This window comes from Lycorma delicatula, chromosome 1, assembly GCF_047948215.1.
Source record: "Lycorma delicatula isolate Av1 chromosome 1, ASM4794821v1, whole genome shotgun sequence".
Classification (NCBI taxonomy): domain Eukaryota; kingdom Metazoa; phylum Arthropoda; class Insecta; order Hemiptera; family Fulgoridae; genus Lycorma; species Lycorma delicatula.
The window spans coordinates 246,487,698-246,505,695 of record NC_134455.1 but is presented as its reverse complement, the minus strand read 5'-3'; the positions used below and the strand labels follow the sequence as shown (position 1 = coordinate 246,505,695).

Genomic DNA, 17,998 nt, shown 5'->3' with positions numbered 1-17,998 from the left:
GTACAAAAATTAGTTGTCATATTGTCTAGTCCCATAAATGTGAATCATGTAGACCGATTTTTAGTAAATTAAAAATTCTAGCATAATTGCGTGAAGTTCAAGAATGAGATAACCTTGCTAAAAATAGTAATTTATTCTTTAAAATTAAAAGAAAATTATTTGTGTTTTTTGTGATGCTGTTTGCGTCAAGTTTTTGCCATTATGTCCAGTAGTCTCTCCTATTGAAGCCGGGTCAATATCTTTTTCCCCGTGAACTAAGAAGATCTATTTATTTCTGATGTGTTTTATTTATTTATTTTTTTTCTCTACTATTAATGATTTGAACATTGAGCTTTTTTCCTAGATTACTTCGGAATACCATTAAATATATATAGTAGGCTTTGTAATTGAACAATTTTTACTATTCACTTTCTAATACTTGGGTATATACTTCGATGAAAGTATAAAATACTTAAGTAGCTGTTTAATTTTTTGAGTAGTTTAAACTTTCCTTTATTACCTGATCTCGTAAAGTGTATAATGATTAGCAAATTAATTTTTCATGATAGTCGTTAGTGAAAATTGCTTAGTTATTCCTTTTAAAACTTGTCACTCTTAAACTAATCATTCTGAATATTGTATTATAACATTCTCATTATGATAATTCTTTATTATTAAAAAGTATTTTTAAAATAATAATCTTGGTTTATAACGCCATTCTTTGACCTGCACAGTAGGGAGTTAGTAAATTTTTATTTCTGCTGAAATTCAATCATCGATCAATTTAAGAGCTAATTCGAACAATATTTTATTTTACCATATGTTTGATAAAGTAATATATTTTTCTACAAATGACTATGTAAATTAGTTTTCAGAATGCCAGCAATACTTTGTTCGTTTTTTCCGGAGATTGTGGGCTGTAGATGGTTGGTGTATTATAGACTGGTTTGGCAGCACTGCCTTGACGCATCTGACTCGACCAATAGGAAACGAGTTTGGGCGGAGGTCCTACCGTTAGGCTAAGCGTCGGTGAGCCTTTAAGTTCACTTGCTCTCGTGGTTAGCTGCAGTTGAATTGTTGTATAGTCGTGGAAAAAGTGTTACGTTAGCTAATCAAAATGAGGGAAATTGTACACATACAAGCCGGTCAATGCGGTAACCAGATCGGTGCTAAGGTAAGAATCAATGTGATCATTTATTTTTGTTTGCTATCAAGGACTTAAATAAATGTTCGGTTATTTAACCGGCATAGTGCATGGGATGTGCTAGTAAATAAAAGTTGTGTTTGGACAGGTGTGTATTTTCTAAAATACTATAGTTCTTGACTGGAAATGTAAAAAATTCATTTTTTTAGCAGTATCATTATAAATGCTGGTTAGTGATCCTCAAGTAATTTGTTCTAAAATATGTTTTATGGGATTAGTTACGTACGAGTCATGGCCTTTAGCCGGCCATGTTGAACGAACGTGTTCAGTCTACGTAGCCTTTGTGCGTTTACTTTGCAGACTGCCTTAATCTTAATTCGTAGCTGCTTTCAAATTTTGATTTTTTTTATGGTATTTACATACCTTAGAATGTATATTATTTTCTGTTCGTGTAAGGTTTTCTAAAAAAAAATATGAAATATATTTAGTTGTGCTGGTTAGCACTAGGCTTCATAGCAAGCTCTTCCGTCTGTTTCAAAACTTATTTAGTTAAAAAATGTGATCTTGTAACATTAAAATGTAACTTCAATACCACCTTTTTTATTTGGTTACATTTTGCTCTTAAGATTACACTTCCATCTTTTAATTAGAAAATAATTATAAGAATCGTGCGCGAAACAAAAATAAAGGAGCATTCGTCCGTGACTGCTTTTCAATTATAAATTCTTGAATATTATTTAAATAAAGTATGCATTACAGTATTGATTTATATTACAAACCAACGTAAACATAATTGATAAAACGACTGATCCTTACATTAGAATATTATGTGTGGGACCATTTTCTAAATGTGGCTAGAGGACCTGTCTTCTAGCCACATTTGAAAAAAGAAAGTCTAATTTATAGGTTAGCCTATTTCATGAAAGTGATAAAAAAATATATTTTTCAAATTATGTTTAACATTTAGTACAAGTTATGAGTGGTATATAATTTCTTGTCTAAGTTGTGAAATAATTAATTATTCCATATTTTCGATTATTTTTTTTATAAAAATTAAAGTAATTTTTTTGTTAGTATTAATTTCTAGCTGGTAAAATACGTGTAAAGGTCAGTTAGAGAAAAAAAAATGGTTTCGATTATTTATGTAATTAAAACGTTGAAACTTTCACAACAAATCATTAAAATTACGTTTTTGAAGTCTAAATTGGGTATTTTGGCTTTATTAGTTTTTTGTCGATTCATCTTGTGCGCTTTATTTCTTGCACCGTTGCTCTACTGGCGCGTAATAAAATTTGGATGAAAATTTTTATTGTTACGCTGAAAGGCGCCAAAATGACTCCCGCGCAGTTAGGTAACCTTGAATATGGTTATATATTAATTTAGGCCCAGTAGTATATGCCGATTTTTGGCGCGAATTTGTCATTTCGTTTTCATTGTAATTGATTAAAAAATAAAATACGTCACGTACTTTATCATGGTTGTAGTTGTGAAAAAAAGAAATTGTGCTATGTTCCGGATCTTTACCTCTCTTCATAAAATCGTATAAAAGTTTTTTTTTTTTAGTATATTACTCTTATAGTTTATTCCCATCATAAACAAGTAAACCATTTTATTGATTTCACATCTGGTAATTGTATATGCTCCTCTTACTGAACATTTTAATTTTATAAGGGTCGTACGCGGCAGGCATCATAGTTACACACTTAACAAAATTAATTTTTCCTCAGAGGTATGTAAATAAGCGGGAGTTTTTTTTTTACCTAGTTCATTGTTTTAAACTGATATCTCTTGTGTTACATTAAAAAACACAGCTACAGAAACCCCACAAACTGCAGTTAGTAAATTATTTTAACAGACTAAATGACTAGATTCTGTATACTGATAATGATTATTAGGTGCCCAAGTAATACAAAATGAGTTTAAAGAAGTTGAAATGATGTACCCACTGTTAATCAAAGAAAAGGAGTTTGGTACCCTTCTCACGAATGTCAGTATTCAAACCCTTAGTAATTTATAACATGTTTTTGTTTTCCAGTACGAATTTCAAATAGTTTTTCCAAATGATCTTCATAATTATCCAATTTTTAATTCATCATATGATTATTGTTATATATTTATCATGTATCTATATCAGTACAGTATGTATAATTCTAAAACCTTAAACAATATACTTTTTAACTCCCTGTGCCATACTTCTTTGCAGGATTTAGTGTAAATTAATTATATTTTACGTTTTTATTCTGCAAGATTAGGAATGACAATAATAGAAAATTTTGTTTGATATTTTTAAAAACAGTAAATTTTTTTTTAATTATGTGGACAGCAGATTTTGATTTGAGAAGTCTGTATTGGTAAATTTTTTTAACCTGCGGTGCCACCGTTAGGTATTACTTCAGAGGATGAGATGAATGAGAGTTTTTATAGCATGTGAAAATTACACACCTGACGGGATTTGAACCTGGGACCCCCAGATTAAAGGCCGAGATGCTGCCATGGAGGCTGGCAGATGTATTTTAAATAGGAAAACTTAACTTTTTTTCTGTTTTTCTTAATGATTGTCAAAGAGAAAGTTTTTAATGTTACTCATTCATTTTTGTGAAAATCTATAACCTGAATTATTCTGTTTTCAACATGAAACAGTTTGCTAATGAAAACAGGTCAAAGTTAAATACAATTACATGTATACACACACTTGTTAGTGCACATGCATGTTCTTATAAATGTTTTGTGTAATATTATATCTATTCTATAGTCTCATTTAGAATTAGGTTTGACTTGTAAACGAAAAAGTACAGTCAAGAATCTGCCATAAGAGTTTTTGAACTTTGTTTATTAATGAACACATTGATTTTTTTGCATAAATTAACTTATTACTTCATTTTATTAGAATTGACTGGGATTAATTCGAATTAAGGTAAGGTAAGAAAATTTTCTGTACAGTTTTAATTAAATTGTGAATTTTTTAATTTCAGTTTTGGGAGATCATTTCTGATGAGCATGGTATTGATCCTACTGGTGCATACCATGGAGACTCTGATTTACAGTTGGAGAGAATTAATGTCTACTATAATGAAGCCTCTGGAGGTAAATATGTTCCTCGTGCCATTCTGGTGGATTTGGAGCCAGGTACAATGGACTCTGTTAGATCAGGACCATTTGGACAGATCTTCCGTCCTGACAATTTTGTTTTTGGACAGAGTGGTGCAGGAAATAATTGGGCAAAGGGACACTACACAGAAGGTGCTGAATTGGTGGATTCAGTTCTTGATGTTGTAAGAAAAGAAGCTGAAAGCTGCGATTGTCTTCAGGTTAGTTTCTTGTTTTGCTGTATATTTATTTTATTACGAGAATATATTCTGCTGTAACCAGTATTGCAATAGTAAAACTGAATAATAATTTTTAGTTAGAAATATGTTGATTTTTAGAAAAAGAAATGCAGGAAGAGATATTTTTTTAAATTGTTTTGTGATGATCCTTTGTACAACGTGGCTGCTTGATATTTCTACAAATATTTGTAGATATTTCTTTTATATGGACATCAATATTCATTTATTAATCCATATAAAGATTATAAGAATATTTTCTTATAGAAATATCAAGCTGCCATATTAAACATTCATTCATAGGATCGCCTAAAAATTCTTTTTTGCTGCTGCAGCACTTTTTCTGTATCATTCTAAAAAATACCTTAATATAAAGTAAAGAAGGATGGACTACATTAAAATAGTCAAATCAAAGATATTTTATTTCTCCACTATTTGTTTTTGATCATTTTATTACATTATAAGGGTTCTGAAAGTACACGCTTCTGTTGATAAAAACGTTTTTTTAACTATTTAAGTAAAATGTAAAATTAAGATGTCTTGTTGACTTATTTGAAAGAGCTGCTGTAATATATGATTTTGGAACGAAAGTGCCAATGAAGCCTAAATGGAGTAAAAGTTCACTTTATTTATGGTGGACATTATATTCTACCTTGGGCATCTTTTCCTATAGGCATATAATTAGATGATTGTGATATTTTTATTTATTTTGGTTCTTCAATTTGTTTTTTCCCTCATGTTTTTCTGTTGATTTGTCCTCATGTAATTCTGACAATAGGTCATAATCTGATAATAAAATCATAAGTTTTGTAATGACTAATATTATTTTATTTTAAATAAAATAATTAATTATTGTTTTTCTCTAGTATATATCATTATTTTGCTATTTCTTAGTACATGTATGATATTTAAAACTGTTTTTGTGTATTGTAACTAAATTTTTATATTATGGCTTTATATAACTTGTATTTTATTTTTGTTACTTCTGTGCAGGGATTCCAACTTACACATTCTTTGGGAGGTGGAACTGGATCAGGAATGGGAACACTTTTAATTTCGAAAATCAGAGAGGAATATCCTGATAGAATCATGAACACTTACTCAGTTGTACCATCACCTAAGGTTTGCCTCTTTTTTTAAAAATTTGTATTATAACTCATTTCCTCTCAGTAATGAAGTTAAAATTTAACAGCATTTTGCTGTATTTTTTTTCTGTACTTCTGTGCTGTGAATTTTGATTCTGTGTTGGTTGATAAGAGGTCAAATAACACTTGATGTTTCATATTCATGCTGCTGTTTCATATTCATACTGGTTTTGGTGAGCTAATATTTAGCACAAATTGTTACATGACTGCAGAGTGATTGTCACAAAAATACTAAGTACCATTATTTTGTGATTTCTAGGTTAGAAATCCATTGCCTGCTCCGATAAATAAAAGTACATGAAACTTCTAGCATCCAGTGGCTAAGAACAATAGTTTAGTTGTCGATAGTTTTTGAGTTCAAATTAATATAGAATTTTTTTAAATTGAATACTCTAAACGAATTCTACTTTTAAATTGAATTAAACTGCATCACATTATTTATAGATCTAGTATTTCAAATATTTTATTTTTTCATTTTAACTAGTTAAAATCATTAATAAAAGCAGGAGATTGTTCTTGTAAATTGAAATTGATGCAGAATACTTATCTAACCTGAAGCAAGATAACTTACATCTGAATTAAGAAATATGAAGTCCTAAAGAACTGAGTGAGGGGGTGCATTTTTCTTTGAAGTAAAGAACATTTCTCTTTCATGGCAGTAAAATATAAAATATTTTAAGGGTATCAATAAAATTTATGATTACCAATATCTGTTGAATTCTAATTTTGAAAGTTAGACATATTTTAATTTGAGCAAAGAATAAAAACTGAATATTTCTAAATTCAAGTTATTTGATACTCTATTTCATGAATAAAGAGTTCCGTGTTGGAAAAAACTTAAAAAGTACTATTTTTTATGTTTCTAAGTAAAGGAAAAAGTTTAAAAAAGTAAGTTTGTCTAACGTGAAACGTAAATTCATGTGTATAATCATTTATAATTTTGATTACTTAAAAAAAAAGTATAGTATTTGGGCTAAGATTGACAAATTTAGCTTCAAGTCTCAGCAGTTTTCATGCCCTTTTAATAGCAAATTGTTATCATTTTTGATTATGGTTATAAAAATGTTATATTTATTATGAGAAATTTCAATTTGTTTGAACACTTAATTTTCAGTTGTCACAAATCTAAACTTAAAAACCAACGCTTAGACCAAGTGAAGTTACTTAACCAATGTCAAATTAATTGCTAATTCAGAACTATGATCCTACATATCAATTTCAGTAATTAGTTACTACTTATCTGTTTTTTTATTACTTGAATAAAATCAGTCGTATGACAAGTTATTAGCTTTTATATATATATATATATATATATATATATATATATATATATATATATATATATATAATTTATATATTAATATAAAAATATATTTTTATAATATTTATATATATATTGTTTTTTTATTAATTTTCATTAATTAGATGTTGTGATTTCAGGTCTCTGATACAGTTGTTGAACCGTATAATGCTACCTTGTCAGTGCACCAGCTTGTAGAGAACACTGATGAAACGTACTGTATTGATAATGAAGCCTTGTATGATATTTGTTTCCGTACCCTGAAATTGTCAACTCCTACATATGGAGATTTGAACCACTTAGTCTCTCTTACAATGTCTGGAGTAACAACATGTCTTAGGTTTCCTGGTCAACTCAATGCTGATCTTCGTAAATTAGCTGTAAACATGGTACCTTTCCCCCGATTACATTTCTTTATGCCTGGTTTTGCCCCTCTTACATCTCGTGGCAGCCAGCAGTACCGTGCATTAACAGTTCCTGAACTTACCCAACAAATGTTTGATGCAAAGAATATGATGGCAGCTTGTGACCCACGACATGGTAGATATTTGACTGTTGCTGCCATCTTCCGTGGTCGTATGTCTATGAAGGAGGTAGATGAACAGATGTTGAACATTCAGAACAAAAACTCATCCTACTTTGTTGAATGGATTCCTAATAATGTTAAGACAGCTGTATGTGATATTCCACCTAGAGGTTTGAAAATGTCTGCAACCTTTATTGGTAACTCCACTGCCATCCAAGAACTTTTTAAGAGAATCTCTGAACAATTTACTGCTATGTTTAGGAGAAAGGCTTTCCTTCACTGGTACACTGGCGAAGGTATGGATGAAATGGAATTCACAGAAGCAGAATCAAACATGAACGATCTTGTGTCAGAATACCAACAATATCAAGAAGCTACTGCCGATGAGGATGCTGAATTTGATGAAGAACAAGAAGCTGAAGTTGATGAAAACTAATAAGTTGATTTATATAATTCTTTAAAATGATACTTGTCAAAACATTCCTGATATTTTTTTTATTTTTTTATATTTATATATTCCAACCTGAGACTTTGTTATGATTACCGGTGTATTTTATAGTTTGTAAAAAACTAAAGGAAAAATTACAAATACATGTCTAAATTATGTAAATAGTGTTGATTATTGTTGTGTCCTTTTATCTTAGTCATTGCTGTTATAATTATTTATGCACAATAAAAATCTGCAGTGAAAGAAATTAACTCAAACATACTAGACTTAAAAGACAAATAAAAGTTACTCTTCTACAAAAACGTTCATATCTAAGAAAATTTGTATTGTATTATAATGCTTTATGGTTAATTTTTAATTGTTTTACAACCATTGAAAGCAGTTGTGCTATTGCAATCTGTACTGGATTTTTGATTTTATGTTGCTGTAATTTTGATGCAAAGAAGGGATTTCAGTTTTGATGGTTAACTCCTTGATCTTGGTCAATTTTTTTAAAATAAAAAGAGTTATCTCACTGAATTTCTCCCTCTCATTATATATGTATAATTGGTTATACCATTTTTTACTTATACATTACAACCTCCCTGTAACAGCCATGTGGGGGACATTGAGTATACCTGAATTATAGGCTAACTGCATTATTTTGAAACAAGTGAGAAACTATAAACATCAATGCCCATTGGGTTAACATTGTATTACAGTAGTTGAAATATTATTACTGAAACATACAGCTACATATGTAGTTACTTTGTAATATAAAAATGTTGAATAATGCAATAAATCACAGAGTACTGAATGAACTGTTCTTAGTATATTTGTGGCTAGATTTCATTTTCACCCTGTTTTGCTTCATACTTTTTATTCATTTGGTCATTAACTAAAACATGTTTAATATACTATATACTACAGGATGATTTTTTTAGTCCTGTTATCCAATTGTTCATGTCTGGTAATTTTTTTCTAAGAAAGGGAAACTTCGTGTCACAAAACAAAGTTTCCCTTTCTCAGAAAAAAATTACCAGACATTAACAATTGGTACCCGGACTAAAAAATCACCCTGTATAACAAAAATAAAAAAATCTGAGTTTACAATAGTTACTACAAAAAGAAGGAACTTATTTTTGCTATATACTGGCAATACATTTACAGTAGTTTGACAAAGCTGAATGTACTAGTGTAATTACTGTGTACAATTTATTATTAAATGATATATTTGTTTAGATAAAGTTGAAAAAAAAATGTTTGTATATTTACAGTATTACAAATTTTTATACATAATGACAATTGTCCTTTCTTGGGGAACATGCTCTTACCAGCTATGACCATATCTGCGGTTTTTGGAACCGCGTAATAGTAGGGTCATACTGTAATACTTGTTATATATATTCTATTTAAAATGTTGGTGTGTTTTTTTATTCAGATTATAAATTAAAAAATGGAATCTTAATACAGGTGTTTCAAAGAAAAGGGAAATTTAAAAAATTAAATAACGTTGATGAAAATTTTTTTTTAGAAAATGAATTTTATTTCGTGTAATTGTACAAATGTTGCCATTTTAGGATACATACATTTTAGTTTATTTTTTAAAGACGACATCTTCCAGGTGACCTCATCTTCTACGTTAACACTCGCAAAGTCTCTTCGTTAAATTATTCGTGGTTTGACGTAACATCTCAACTGGACTTTCTGCAATTGCTTCTCGGATCTTTGCCTTCAGTTCCTTCGTTGTAGCAGGTCTACTGTGGAACACTTTGCTTTTAAGGTGTCCCCACAAAAAGTAATCGCAAGCTGAGAGATCAGGTGATCTGGGAGGCCATTTAATGCCACCATTTCGTGAAATGACACGTCCAAACAATCTGCGTTCAGCTGCCATCGATATTCGTGCAGTATGTGACGTTGCTTCGTCTTGTTGAAACCAGGCTGTGTTAAAAATCTGTGGAAATCTCTTTTGTTGTTCCACAACAAAGGTTTCAAGCACGGCTATGTAACGAGCTGACGTCACTGTAATCGCAAGACCGTTGTCATCCTCAAAAAAATAAGGGCCTATAACACTGTAAGATGACATAGCACACCACACAGTCACTTTCTGGCTGTGCAATGGACGCTGGTGTAGCTGAGTAGGATTTTCTTGTGCCCGGTGTCTGAAATTTTGCTTGTTAACAAATCCATTGAGGTGGAAATGCGCTTCGTCTGATATCCACAGTTGTGAACAAACTCTTCATTACTGTTTATCTTCTGAAGCATTACGTTTTAATTGCATGTGGTGATTGAACACGGTCGTGCCGTCCCAGATTAAAATGACGGCAAAATTCTCTACGCGCTCCCTCCACACTGTCATTGTTTTTGTAAAACTCTTTGATAGCAAATGCACGTTGTGCACCACTCCAAGGATCCATGACAACTAAATGGCAGGTTAGGTTAGAAAGGCTGGCGCCACTTATAAAGTGGTACCAATCGCCCACGGCTATCAACACAACTTTCAAAATTTCCCGTTTCTTTGAATCATCTGTACATATGATCCTCTGGCTTATAAGTAGCTTTAATATTTTTGGTACTAAACAAATTTACATGTTAAATGTTGACACAGAATACATTTATTCTGTATAGATTTTTATTTGAATAAGTTTGCATGACAACCTTGTTAAAAGGGTATCTACAAAAAAAGTGTTTCTCATTGCTTAGACAAAGGTGATGTCAGTAGCTGAAGTGTAACCAATGTTAAAATAATTTACTTAGCATTATGTTTATTACATTTTTTTCAATTGTTTACATAATATGTGGTATAAGACAATAATAATAAATGTTAGCTGCAGGTGGTACACTACTATTTGTGTGTATTTTTATATATAAAAACTTATTACTATGGTTTATCTTATTTATGTGGTTTTTTAACAGAATGCCCTACTTATACCAGAGTCATAACTGGATTAACTGCTTGGTGTGTTGGAATGTCCTACAAATTGTAGATACTGGGACTTGCAAGTTACAAAATAACATTTAAATTTCTCACATATCACTTCTTACAGTAACGTTAAATCAATATATATCAAATTGTTCAGCTCCTAGGGATCATTTTACCATTATTAATTGAACTGGAAGTAATTTATGAAATGAGTTTTTACAACACCAAATCATGCCCATCCATCTTTGGTTTTACTGTTAACTTATTAATGCAAGAAATTGCAAGAAACTAAGCTTGCTTAGATTATTTATCGAAACATTTGAATTGTTGGGAATGTAAAATGCTAACCACTTGATTATACAGCCCTCATTTATTAAGTAAATATTTTAAATGCTCATGAATATTTTATTAAGATTGATTTACTAAAATTCTTTTGGTTGTTTTATGTAGATATCTTTGATAGCCTTTGTGTTAGTATATTAACAAATGCACTCAAAGAATAACATTGTCTTGTATTTGTACAGTAGTGGAACAAATTTTTTAGAACTTAAAAACTGCACTAGTTGCTAATTTTAATCCCATCTTAAAATTTCATTCAAACATTAACTCAAAAATATTTATTAAGAATAAGAATGATTTGGATGAATATTAAAATGTTTTAACTCCGCCAAGAGAAAATGCTGTCAAATATCTATAATATTTTACACATTGCTGTTATTTAAGCTCAGGCAGCTGGTTTGGATTAGTTTATGTTGTCATCACTCAGAAAGATTTTTTATGTTTAAGTAGTCTCCAGTTATCAACCTGGCAAATTTTAACTTATTTTTTCCATCTGCTCATTTCTTGTGATGATTGATCATATGGGCTAAGAAATAGTTATTAAATGAAAACTAATTTACTACTGTTACATGATATAGACAGAGGAAAAGTAGAAATAATTTCTTTTTTTAATTAAAAAACTGATCTATTTATTTTCTTAATAAAAATTTACCTTCAAACAAACTTTAAAGTGTCACATTTTTAATAGAAATGATATGGAGATTAACTCAAAAAAGGCAGTTTACCATAACAGGTGACATGTTAATGAGTCACTAGGTTTTTATGGACATACAGCTCGGGAATAATGAATATACCTTATTTTCCACAGTACTGAACATATGTACATTTTACACAGAAAGTTAGCAAAACAAGCTAAAATAGTTAGTTGATTTCTTTCAAGAGAGTGTCTCCTGTGTAATCTCGACTGATAGTGTAATCAAATCAAATTTATTCAATTTTGTAAATAATACCATAGTGCTGTATGTTCACAATAAAAAGAATCAAATTAATTTATAATAATCTTTATAAACATCTTACCTCCAGCAAAGCAAGCTTGAGTACTGCTGTTAATAAAATGTTAATTTTGATTATAATACAGAGGAAAATGTTAAATTTAAAAAAATACATTTTATGCAAATTTATTGAATTAAAAAATTAGTATCGTATTTTACATTACCATCCTGTAATTGAAAGTCTTATCGAGTTAATTTTCAAGAAAAGTTTTCAGTTGTACTGAAGGTGCAAGGTTTCATTTAAAATCAACATTGGGTTATTCATGTGATTGTGATTACTCTTTGTAGCAAATAAATCTGAAACCGTTGTAAGGTGCTGCTGATTGCTATTTTGTATTGTTGAAGCTACAGATTTAAGTATTCTCATAAAGACGATACAGGTAAAAAACAATTAGTGAAATTAAGTGGCTAAATTATATTAATTTTCATTTCTTACAAAACCAACCTCTTATTTTCACTGCCAGTATTAATATAATTTACTTATAATGACGTTTAGTTAATTAGATAAAACTTCATTTTTTATTCTTTATTAAACAGGCTGTTTAAACTTTCTGGTAGCTTTTCATGCTTAACTAGCAAAATATTACTATAGATATTTTATTTGATTTAAACATGTTCCTAGTCAAGGTAAGAGACCCAACCTTACCTGTGCTACTGTTTTAAGTTTTTTGTGTAACCCAATCAGAGTACCGAGAAAAACATTAACACACTTTAGGAAGTTGCTTACCAGAAGATAAAGATGCTGTTGACTGAGTTAATGAAGTGGCTGTTGCAATCCTCAAGTTCTGGAAAAGAGATCAAGATAAAAGAAGGTTCTCAGCAATTGTTGACCGAGTTAATGAAGTGGCTGTTGCAATCCTCAAGTTAAGCAATTTGAATAGGATTGAGTTGAGAGATTTGGAAGTACAAAGTCTATTATCTCCAACTATATATAAGACTTCACTTGCTATGTCTATGCCATTCCCCACAAAAAAAAAATGGGCTATATTTTCATCAAATTTTTCTGATGAGCTTACCTGAAATTTAAATCATGCCAGTTATAATGTTAGTATGAATACTTCTAAAAAAACTGATATGGTTACTATGGAGTGAAACCAATCTTATCTAGTAAGCAAAATTATGTCCTGGTTTGGTTAGTATCAAACTACGTGTACATCTACTTCATAATTATAAGCACTATTTTCACATCTGGTTTGAATTTTTCAGATTTACTTAAGACTCGATACTTTTACAATTGATTTGAGGTAAATAGGTAAGTGCAAAAAATTTAGCAGTTTGGGTGGAGAAAATTAAGCATGAAGTTTGCCCAATTCTCCATTGTTGATTGAACTAGATCTCTTGGCTAAGGTAGTGTCACTTATCTTGGTATGGCCTTTTGTAAATTTTTTTTGCTGGGCACATGAGGTGTGATCAGTGCCCAGACACAGAATTATTATAGTAAATAATTAAAAATTAAAACAATTTAAGATGTCTATGTGATATTGTAAGTGCAAAATAAAACAAATACTAAAAATGTAACATAAAATTGCTAAATGGCAAAAACATAGTTTTAATCCAGATGTATGGTCTTAAGAAATCATAGGATATCAGACAACATTGATATATTGTTGCCCAAGATATTTTGTTATGTTAGCTCCTAGTTTAAACTTTCAGGAATTGTCGGCCCAGGAATTTTAGTCTAATATTTTAAATGGTAACATACTTTGTGTGATCATTTTAAAAGTCAGTTTAAGAAAAGAAAATTGAATAAAAAAAAAAAAATTGGTATATCTGTACCCAAAATTGCAGCAGGTTAAAGTTTGGAATTTGAAAAAGTAAATAGGAACTGTTATGCAAATAAATTAATTTATTCTCTAATAAAGTTTTTATAAAATTTAAAAAAAATAAGCAATTTTCAAAATGTCCTGTTGTTTGACAGTGTGCTCGTCTGTTGTAAAAGGATGATGCTACATTATTCAACAGTTCCCTAGTGATATTTTGTGCTAATTCTTGAATTCAATTTTGTTATTCATGGACATCTTGGGGCTTATTGTGAAACAATACTTTTTTAAGTGGTCCAATGGTGACCAGGTGATCTAGCTGGCTATTCTGTTATTTGATCCCTTTGGCCAATCCATCTTACCTGAAGAATAAAATAAGACAGGGTACAATTTGTTGAAACCAAAAGTTTTTAATGATATGGTTGAGAAGCAAAGCTTCATATTTCACTATCAATATCTAGGCCTTATCAATCATCCACCACAAATACCTTTACCTTGACTGGATACTGTGTATGTGTCTCAGGATACCAGTGTGGATTAATATAAATCCAGAATCAACAATAAAATAATTTATATAGCCATTTAAAAAAATGCAGCCTTATCACCAAAAATAGGATCTGCACAAATTTTTCATCATACTTTCACAGAACTCAGAACGCAAATCTTTGATTATGGTCATCTTCATTAAGTTCTTGCAACAGATGAATTTTCTCTTTCTAATGTTCAAATCGCTGAATGTGGCTAATGCTATATTCTTGTGCTGCTGATTCAAGGAGCAAGGAATGAGGATTCTCAAATTCTTACATATTTGTTGTAGATTTAGGCCCTGGTTTCTCCCAAATATTAATGCCACCTTTACTTCAAATTGTTTTATGGTTTTTAATACTGTACCTTTTGAAATAGGGTTACAATTATTAAATGTTGCATTAAAGGCGTGACTCTCCTATTCACTAACTATAAAAAAAATGTTAATAATAAAAGTGGCTTACAAATGTGGTAAAGATCCAACCAAATACAATAAATTCAAATAAACTAATAATGAAATATTGACTATTACACAACAATGAAGCTTGTATTAAAAATAACGATTAAATTTTAATTTACTTTCTTCTAACCAAATTTTTATTTATACAATTTTTCTTGTCTTAGACCTTTAAAATGTTGTCATACACAGGGTGTTACCATTTAAAATATCTGAGTTACAATTCTGGGCCAACCCCCAAAAATGGATTAATGAAATACTGCTTTTGTCAAAAGGTAAAGTAGTTGACAGATACCTTATCCTGATAGTTACAGTATTCTATCTGGAAAATGGTTTTAAAGTTGAGGGGTTTCTATACTTTTGATTCTATAATCCGTTTACAGAATTTAATTATAATTTTATTTTAAAAGTGAGTTGAATGGTTATGATGATTGTGATGAGTTCCTTATTTGTAATGGATCTCACTACTGATCAAGTGAATATTATTATTATTATTATGAGGAATCATGAGAATAAAATAAAAATACTGTAGGAGGATATATAAACAAATTAAATTACTCAATCAAAATCCACATAAGCAAATTTTTAAACAGTGTGAACTTATACATGAGCAAATATTTTAAGATTGTTAAATTGATATAAGAGTACAAGTTCTATTGTTAAAGAAAATTATCTGGAATGGAATTTCATACTTAAGCAGAGATGCTAAAGAAATAGGGGAGCTTGTTGCTTGAAAAAAAAATTGTTTTGCAAAAAAAATATTAAAACCAATAACTGTTATAATTAACATTTTAAAACAAATTGTATATTGAAAGCTTCTTTTCAATTATTGGATTTATTGGTTTAAAAAATTCTAGTAAGTTATTCTTTTATATGGATTTGAATACTAGAAAACTGGTGTACTTTGGTGGTTGGGGTTCAATTAACCATACATCTTATCAGGAATGGTTGGCCTCATTCAGTAAAAGAGTACATCTCATTTACATGTCACGCATCATCCTCACTCATTGGGCTAGGTTGAACAATAAGTTGTTACTTATTGTTCACTAGCTGCAACAGATTGCAATGTACATATTAGTAATAAAAAAAAATGGTTATTTTAATTTAGTAATTTCAGGAAAGTCAAACCTCTAGGTGCCCCAGCAGTATAAAAGATTTTAATGATCAACAATTTCAGAGTAATACATTTTTTATGTTAAAGTACAAAATGGTAGACTGCCAGAAATAAATTACACATTTCCAGACATATATTGATATAAAGTTTTTTCTTTATTATGATGTTTGGGGGACCATCCTCTATTCTTCAAGTGGTTACAAACACCTTAGTCATCAATTAAATGTAATTGAAATCATACCAGAGAAGGACACTGCAGTTAGATTTGACTAAATCTACAAAAATGACAGTGAAATGCCTATTATCCAGTTCAGTTATCCAGATAATTGGGAAATTAAAAAAGGTTTATTTATTCATACTGCATAAGTAGAAAAATGAAGTCAAAAATGTAGAAAAATAAACATATGAGGTCTGTCAAAGTAATGAGACTGGTTCAGAAAAACTTTTTATTTATCTCCTTCGAAATAGTTCCCTTTGCAAGCCATGCAACGCTTTATGTTTTCCTGCTCTTAATAGCATTGTGGAACTCAAAAACCAGAATACCCTTCAGATGGTCAGTTACATTTTTTAAAAATGTTTTCTACTGTTCCAAAATGGTGTCTTTTGAGGTGTATAAAGTCAGTAACAGGAAAAAGACGGAGGGACTTCAGTGAGGTGAATAAGGTGGTTGAAGATCTACAGGAATGTTTTTCTTTGTCAAAACAACTGAGAATGCAGTGTAACATCATGAATCAAATCAATATCATGCTAATCTCTTCAATAGTAATGGCATTGTCCATAAGGAGTTTTTGCTTACAGGACAGACTGTAAATCAATGTTTACAAATAAATTCTTGAAAGACTGCAAAAAAGAGTTGCCCACATGAGACCAGCCATCAGACAACTTAATTAGTCCATCACTGCACTGGAGTTTTTAGCAAAGAAAAACATTCCTGTAGTTCCTCAACCACCCTATTCACCTGACTTGAGTCCCTGCAACTTTTTCCTGTTCCAGACTTTTTAAACACTTCAAAGAACACCATTTTGGAATAGTAGAAAACATAAAAAAAAAAATGTTACTGACAATCTGTAGGATATTTCGGTTTCTGAGTTCCAACACTACTATGAAGAGTAGTTTTGAAGCGTTGCATTGTGTGGCTTCCCAAAGGAACTATTTTGAAGGGGATTGTAAACAAAAAGTTTTTCTGAACTATCTCATTACTTTATTAACAGACCTTGTATTTTACTAAAATTAGGTATCAGAATTTACAAAAATTATCTGATAGAAACTGAAATTTACTACCTTAGGTTTTATAAAAAATGGTCATTTAACAAGAGACAAATATTACAAAACAGAATAATTAAAAAGCCTGCAGGCGACAATTTTGTATATAATTCTTTTTTCAAATTTATTTAAAGATATATATTTACATAGCCTACGACACTCTCAGTAACATAAGGATTCAAAACACGATTTCTCAAAAATGTTACTAAATTTCTGATAAAAGTATGCTACTTAAAGTATAATTTGGTTCATGCTTTAATGTTCATTTATGACTTGCAAGATTAAGTAATTACTTTAAATAATCTGTATATCATTGGATTCTTTTTGGTCACTAACTAGTCCGTAGCAATAGACAAAGATTTATGACATTTTTATTTTTTCTATGGCACTCTGGACGCAAGTCATTAACATCATAGTTCATGCTTGACCAATTAACGTGTTTCAATTTTTTAAAGTTAATTTTATAGTTAATGCATTGCTAAATTGCTTGAGAAATACAACAATGCTTCAAAAAAATAAATATGGTACTAGTGTATTAACCAGCACACATTTTTTTACATAGACCTACTAATAGTATTAGTAGGCAAGGTTAGCAAGCAACTGGGTTAATATTTGGTTAGGGTATCGTCAATACCCATAATCAGTATAATCTAACCAAAAACTATGCTTGCTAATCTCATCTAATTAACATTAAATATATAAATTATGGTAATATAATAATTCTAATGTGTATATGGATAGCTGTATATAGTAAAAAAAAAATATGCGTGCCAATTAATGC

General features: G+C 30.1%; 1 protein-coding gene across 1 annotated transcript; it reads left to right on the top strand.

Moving 5' to 3' along the window:
- The first annotated feature begins 993 nt into the window (after nt 1-993).
- LOC142330133 (tubulin beta-1 chain) lies at nt 994-8,027 on the top strand. The gene is made up of 4 exons (XM_075375225.1): nt 994-1,153; nt 4,096-4,431; nt 5,440-5,568; nt 7,032-8,027. The coding sequence occupies exons 1-4, from the start codon at nt 1,097-1,099 to the stop codon at nt 7,851-7,853; spliced, it is 1,344 nt and encodes a 447-aa protein (XP_075231340.1). The 5' UTR covers nt 994-1,096; the 3' UTR covers nt 7,854-8,027.
- The last annotated feature ends 9,971 nt before the right edge of the window (nt 8,028-17,998 follow it).

Bases quoted from the DNA above. Each gene is read 5' to 3' on its own strand.
- LOC142330133 (XM_075375225.1), top strand. From the start codon at position 1,097: ATGAGGGAAATTGTACACATACAAGCCGGTCAATGCGGTAACCAGATC. The intron at 1,154-4,095 runs GTAAGAATCAAT...TTTTAATTTCAG, and splicing joins GTAACCAGATCGGTGCTAAG to TTTTGGGAGATCATTTCTGA. The intron at 5,569-7,031 runs GTTTGCCTCTTT...TTGTGATTTCAG, and splicing joins CAGTTGTACCATCACCTAAG to GTCTCTGATACAGTTGTTGA.